The 7,500-nt window shown below is 32.7% G+C and overlaps 1 protein-coding gene across 1 annotated transcript in view; it reads right to left on the reverse strand.

The window, feature by feature from the left end:
• The window catches only part of LOC135198010 (nephrin-like), a 396,664-nt gene that overhangs the window by 30,282 nt on the left and 358,882 nt on the right, over positions 1-7,500 (reverse strand). The window contains exons 13-14 of the mRNA XM_064225356.1: positions 4,056-4,075; positions 1,495-1,597 (exon numbers count right to left, since the gene is read on the reverse strand). Of these exons, the coding sequence (XP_064081426.1) occupies positions 1,495-1,597; positions 4,056-4,075 (123 nt within the window). The remainder of the gene's footprint in view (positions 1-1,494; positions 1,598-4,055; positions 4,076-7,500) is intronic.

The following is a 7,500-nucleotide window of genomic DNA, read 5'->3' on the forward strand; positions in this document are numbered from 1 at the left end:
TTATGAATTTAGACATAACGGAAACTGTGGTCTGAAAGATGGATCTTCGAATATATTCCCGCTTTGAGATTTGATATTACAAATTCCGTATCTTTTTTTTTTATACGTATTTTGGCTTCTCAAATCGTCTGGAGAATTTATAACGGTGGTTGTATATATATATACATACATATATATATATAATATATATATATATATATATAATATATATTATATATATATGTGTGTGTGTGTGTGTGTGTGTATATATATATATATATATATATATATATATATATATAGATAGATATATATATATATATATATATATATATATATATATATAGTGAGGGGAAAAGTTGCTGAAATTGTCGTTTATTGTAATGATTTTTAACTATGGAAATGGTCTGTTTAAAATTATCTCTGTAAACAGACAGGAGACTTTTTTTTCTAAGTAATTTTAAGATTTAGAAGCCAAAACATTCTATTTAACGTAAACATAGCGATAGGGCTATAGACAATTATTGTCTTCACGTCAAAAAACAAAAACAAAAGAAAAAAACAAATGCTGTCTTAATGTTAAATTAAAGCAACCAAAAGGATAACAACTGCTGTCCTCACATCAAATAAAAAAATGATAATCAAAATTTTTTTTCCGTTCAATAAAACACAATCTATTTTACGTTAAAAATAAACAAATAAAAAAATGCCGTCTACAGTTCAAGAAAAGACACAATCTTGTTACCACAAGAATAAGAAAAAAAAATGTTTGCCTTCACTTCAAATAGAAAAACCTAATTAACAAATGTCCGCAATTCAAAAAAAGATAAAATCTTCTTTACAAAAAAAAAAAAAAAAAAAAGACGAAATAATGCTGTCTACACCAAATAAGAAAAACAATACAATCAAATTCTGTCTTCGCATTAAACTAATAAAAAACACAAACAGACAAATTCAGTTTAAGAGTTGACGAAATCTTGTTCACCCTAAGAATAAGAAAAAGGGGAAAAAAGGCTGTTTTCACGTCAAATTGAAACAAAAACTTTTGTCTTGACTTTAAAAAAAAAATCCTGTACTAACGTCAAATAAAAAAAAGGCTGTCTTCACGTCAAATTAAAAGAAAACAGAAATAAAAAAATGCTGCCTTAACATCAAATAAGAAAAAATGCCGTCTTCACGTCAAAATAAAAGAAAAAAAGACAAACGAATGCTGTCTTCAATTCAAGAAAAGACAAAACGTTGTATACCATAAAAATACAATAAATAAATAATAAGTAAATAAAAAGACAAGCGAATGCTGTCTTTAGTTCAAGCAAAGACAAAACGTTGTTTACCATAAACATAAGGAAAAATTAATAAAAAAAAGACAAGCGAATGCTGCCTTCAGTTCATGGAAAGACAAGTTTTTTTTTTTTTGCCTCAATAATAATAATAATAATAATAATAATAATAATAATAATAATAATAATAATAATAATAATAATAAAAAGAGACCAAATTCTCGGCCTGACTTACGTGACGGGACCTGGATTCGCCGCGGCGTGAGCTGTTAAGACCTGGTCATCGCCTTCGTTGACCTTTATGACCCCAGATGGAACGGTGACCCACATGGCGCCATCTGGTGTGGGAGGAAACATTTATAAAGATGTGTCTCTCAGAGGATTTGGGATTTAGGGAAACTGTATTCACAACCATTGTTTTCATTCAAAAGTATTATCAGAGCGCGAATGTTCAATCACACAGGCAATGATAGACGTACATGCAGGACGCACACGAGCACACACCACACACAACACACACACACACACACACACATATATATATATATTCTATCTATCTATCTATCTATCTATCTATCTATCTATCTATCTATCTATCTATATATAAATATATATATAATATATATATATATTATATATATATATATATATATATTAGATTAATTGCTATTGTTTTTTTTTCTGTAGTTGAACGCCTTCCTTTGTCTTAAGTTGTTGAACATTTCCATCTTTACGACTAATAATAATAATAATAATAATAATAATAATAATAATAATAATAATAATAATAATAAAATGGATAAGTATCAAGATCTGAAAATAGAAATAAGAAGGATATGGGATATGCCAGTGGAAATCGTACCCATAATCATAGGAGCACTAGGCACGATCCCAAGATCCCTGAAAAGGAATCTAGAAAAACTAGAGGCTGAAGTAGCTCCAGGACTCATGCAGAAGAGTGTGATCCTAGAAACGGCACACATAGTAAGAAAAGTGATGGACTCCTAAGGAGGCAGGATGCAAACCGGCCCGGAACCCCACACTATAAATACCAGCCAGTCGAATTGGAGGACTGTGATAGAGCAAAAAAAAGAAAGAAAAAATAATAATTATAATCTTTTTGCCCACCAATCCATATAGTATACGTTTAACAAAGAATGGCAGAAGTGAAATTCACAGCACTCGTCCTATATGGACGTCACCTTCTGCAAAACGTTTTTTTTATTTCACTTTATTTTCGACCCTCAAATGAACATTGAGTGAATTGCCAGGCAATGATTTTCGCTAAAATATGTTCCATCAGGCCCGTATGGACTTCCATCCCCCGCTGCCGAATAAAAACAATGGCTCAGTGAAATATGACGCTGGCGTTTCGAAAATATATTGTGAGAGCGTATTGTGGAACGTATAGGAGCAGTGGGAATCGACGAAGTTTTATATTGTTTGTGTATGGAAGTAAGTCCTCCGAAATATAGTCGTCCTTAGCTTTAAACCAGAGTGTTTTAAATGGGCCGTTTATACTTGATATATAAATATATATATATGTATATATATATATATATATATATATATATATATATATATATATATATATATATGTGTGTGTGTGTGTGTGTGTGTATATATATATAATATAATAATATATATATATATATATATATATATATATATATATATATTTATATTTATATATATAAAGGCTATAATATAATTATATTATAGATTATATATTATATATATATATATATATATATATATATATATATATATATTATATATATATAAAGATTAAAGACATTTACATACATTCTAACATGTACTTGAAATATCCTTTTGCCGAGATATTATTATTTACTTAAATGTAGTTTCTCTCTCTCTCTCCTCTTCTCTCTCTCCTCTCTCTCTCTCTCTCTCTTTTAACCGTGTGAATAATATCCAATTTAGCTACGTTTTAAAATATTCTCTTGAGATTAAAAGCTGATATCGTTAGGAAGCCTCTCTCTCCTCTCTCTCTCTCTACTCTCTCTCTCTCTCTCTCTCCTCTCTCACAGTGGACCTTTAGATCCTCCCAAAAATTCCTTCGTCCCCTGAGCTTAAAAAAAGATTATTCCGAGAGCACAAATATCAATTGCCCCGATAGAAAAAAAAAAAAAAAAAAGAATATAGCAATTCCGGCCTATCAAAGGCCACGATTGGATCTGTCAACTCAGAAGTGGGAGTCGTGATTGAATTATATCTCGGGTTCCAATATCATAAGGAATCGAGCGTCGATTTCCCACCCTAATTACGGATTGAAGATCCCTGGGTCCTCGAAAATGGGTTGTGGGATGGGTGGAATTTTTGACATTTTAATTTTTTTTTTTTGTTTTGGGTCGTGTATGTATTGTTTTTATAACTAAAAAAAAACAAAATACTATATAACTTTATATATAATATATATATATATATATATATATATAGTATATATATATATATTATATAGTTATATGATATATATGTTATAACACAAATATTTACAATGCTATACTGGTGTTTCGTGTTCAGTAACGTTTTGGTAATGTCTTATTACAGTAGTTTGTTTGTTACTCGTCGCTGAATTCTGTAATGGTGAATTGCTGACTTGTCAGTTTGATAAGGTGCTAATTTAGTCTGGATACAGAAATGGAAAAAATCTTTATTGAAAATGTTAACCCATAATGTTAGATATTTTATTCAGTATTGTTCATTTGTTGATCATTATTATTTTTTATACGCAAGACGAAAAAGGAGAAAAAATTTTTAGTTTGCATATCAAACCTTGACCTATCAGATCGCTCCTATGTGGAAAAATCAAAACGACCAACAGAGAACCGAAACTAATAAAGAACAAAATGAATATCACCACAAACCGCAGGGACCCTCCCTCTCCTCATCATCCATCATCCAAGACTGCATCATAAAACGTCTTGTCTGGTAACTGAACGCATTTCCAGGGGTTTTCTTCCTGTCTTCACCGAATAAGCTCTCTCAACTATTTCGCATTTTGAAGGGACTTTTTTTTCTTTCTTTTTTTTGTGGGGGGGGAGGGGGGTCATAAACCCCTCCTAAGATCTGCAACTGAAATTTCCCTTGTGGCCTCTGCACATTACTGCAACTCTCTTACTGGCAAAGTATTTATGCGGGAAGGTCTCTGCTTCTGCCTGCGCCGCTTGCTTGAAGAAGAATGAAAAGCTCATTTCCAGTTCACCTCCGTCAACTGAATTCTTACGAAAGGAACCACAGGGTTCCTTAAATTTCAAGGTCTCTCGGTGATACTAATGTCAGGTATGAATTCTAATGGCCGGTGGATAACTGGATACATTGCTGAAGTAACGTAAGCTTAATGAGTATTTAGATAAACTTAATGTTTGAAAAAAAACTTTTGGGGTAAATGTACTGTAAGGCATTAATTTTCCAAGACAAGTTCCGAGATCTCTCGATGACATTAAGACCAGGTGAAATTCCAATAGTCGGTGGGTAACTGGGTGCTTTAATGTAATTGACACATTATTGAAATGCGCAGTTTAACGCATATTTCTATAAACTGAAGGCTGAAAAATGTTTTGGGGGTAAATATAATGTGAAACATTAATTTTTCAAAAACACGTACAAAATTAGACCGCTTTCAGACTTTAAAAAAGACCATAGGCATTACTTAAAGTTTTTTGCAACATCCTTCATGCCCCCCCACCCCGCTACAACCCCTTTCATTTCTTTTACTGCACCTCACTTCATATTATCTTCCTTCCAGGTACTTTCCACTCTCTCCTAACAATTGATTTAATATTCACCATAGGTCCAAGCCCTTGGGCTTTATCCTAAATTTTATATTCTAATAAAAAAAAATCAAATTCGTCAGCTGTTCATGTTCTGTAATAATGACACCTGGAAATGCAACTCAGCATTTTATGCAAGAAATCTTTGGGATCCTAACATAGGGGCAAAAATAAACAGCGAAAAAATTAGAAGACTCATAACTGATCGAAGTTTAATTATATATTTCCAAGCTCACTGGAAATTAAAATGGTAAAATAAAATAATCACTAATAAATATATCACCATTGAAACTTAAAATTGTAAATAAAAAAGTCGCTGATAAATATGTTACCAAAGAAAATTAAAATAAAAAAATAAAAAATCACTGATGAATATATCGCCACTGAAAATGAAAATGATAAATACAAAAATTCACTGATACATATATCACCACTGAAAATTAAAATAATAAAATATATCACCACTGAAAATGAAAATGATAAATAAACAAATCACTGATATACATATCGTCACTGAAAGTTAAAATGATAAAATAAAAAAATCACTGACAACTATATCACCTATCAGAGTTAAAATAATAAATAAAAAAAATCACTCATATAAAAAATCACTTGATATATAAATCATCACAGAAAGTTAAAATAATAAAATACAAAAACACTGATAAATATATCACCGCTGAAAATGAAAAAGATGAATGAAAAAATCGCTGATAAATACATCACAATCAAGAACTGGAAACCAAGTCATTGGAATTTCTAGTTCTTTATGGAAATAAGGCAGGACAGGAAATATAGTTTCTAGTTCATTGCTTTTAATTTATTCATGAGAAAAGTCGTTGACTTAATTCCTCTGGCTGAAGTTTGAGGTAGAAAAGCGAAACTAAAAAGAAAAAGAGGACAAGAGATTGGAAAATTGTTAGTGTGTGTATTTGTGTGTGTGTTTGTTTGTGTTTCTAAATTACCGAGGTGATGATCAAATCGCAAATGATTAAATTAATAATTCATGTATGAGTATTTGATAATTCATGTATGAGTATTTTCAAGTATACAGACGCACAATATGTATTTACAGTATGTATATACAAATCGTGCATGTACACGTGTAAATACTTATCAATGAATCAACACACAAACACTGAGCCACATACTTAAGAACGTACAAATACATTGTCTTGCTCATTCATACAAGTGTGCGTATATCTGTGGCCATATAGATACAGCTATATTATTCTTATTATTTCAGTAGATAAACCCTATTCACATGGAACAAGTACACCAAAGCGCCCATTGACTTGAAATTCAAGCCTCCAAAGAATGATGGTTTTAACCTCCCACCGCAGACCCCTCACTGCAACAGTAACGGATCATGAAACAGAGCCAGCGACTTTCATCGCCCAGGGGAGACGCAAATCCGCGACATCTGAGTGGCATACCACGACATTAAGCACTATACCAGCGGACCAGCTTGATACCGTAGGTAAAGCGGATCAAATGAGCTGGAAAGGGTAGAAAAATCATCCCTGCGTCCGAATAAAAAATGTCAATTAAGCTTTTAATTAATATTAACTGTTCTCTGTCAAGATCTCCTGTTGTATGATAACCAGACAGACAGATAAAGGATAAGAGAAACGGACACACAAGCGAACACAAATATTGCATAACAACTTATAAAATTTAGCCGATAAAGTACTTCCTTTCAAAACAGTGACACACACACACACACACAATTCGTGTAGGTTAAGTGACTTGGTTTCAAAACGGCGAGAGAGAGAGAGAGAGAGAGATTCTTATAAGTTAACTGACTTATTTTCAAATTGGAGAGAGCGAGAGAGAGAGAGAGAGAGAGTGAGAGATGAACAAAAGAGGGAAAGGATTTTATTCTCAATAACGCAAGGGGCATCCACTCCCGCTGCCTGCAGGAAATTTAAATCATTGTTGTGAGAAACACTACCAAATCCCTTTTCGTTGCTCGGATGTATTAGCAGCACAAAGAAATGCCCCCACGGTCGGATCTGACGCCGGGAAGAAAAGTACCAGACGCACATTCCAACGGAGATTAACTGCATAATACTACAAGATTCTGCGGTGCAGGATGAAGATATCGTTTTGAGACAAGATGAGGGAACACTCGCCTCTCGCTGGCATTAAAGATGCTGTTTGTAAACAAATAAAGAGCCTGGTTTTAAACAGGATAAGGGAACATTCATCTCTAGCGGGAAATGAAGATACTGTTTTTAAACAAGATAAGGGAACATCCACCTCTCACAAGATAAGGGAACATCCACCTTTCACGGGAAATAAAGATACTGTTTTTAAACAAGATAAGGGAACATCCACCTCTCACAAGAAATGGGAACATCCACCTCTCACGGGAAATGAAGATACTGCTTTTGAACAAGATAAGGGAACATTCACCTCTCGCGGGAAATGAAGGTACTGCTTTT

This window comes from Macrobrachium nipponense, chromosome 23 (genome assembly GCF_015104395.2).
Source record: "Macrobrachium nipponense isolate FS-2020 chromosome 23, ASM1510439v2, whole genome shotgun sequence".
Classification (NCBI taxonomy): Eukaryota; Metazoa; Arthropoda; class Malacostraca; order Decapoda; family Palaemonidae; genus Macrobrachium; species Macrobrachium nipponense.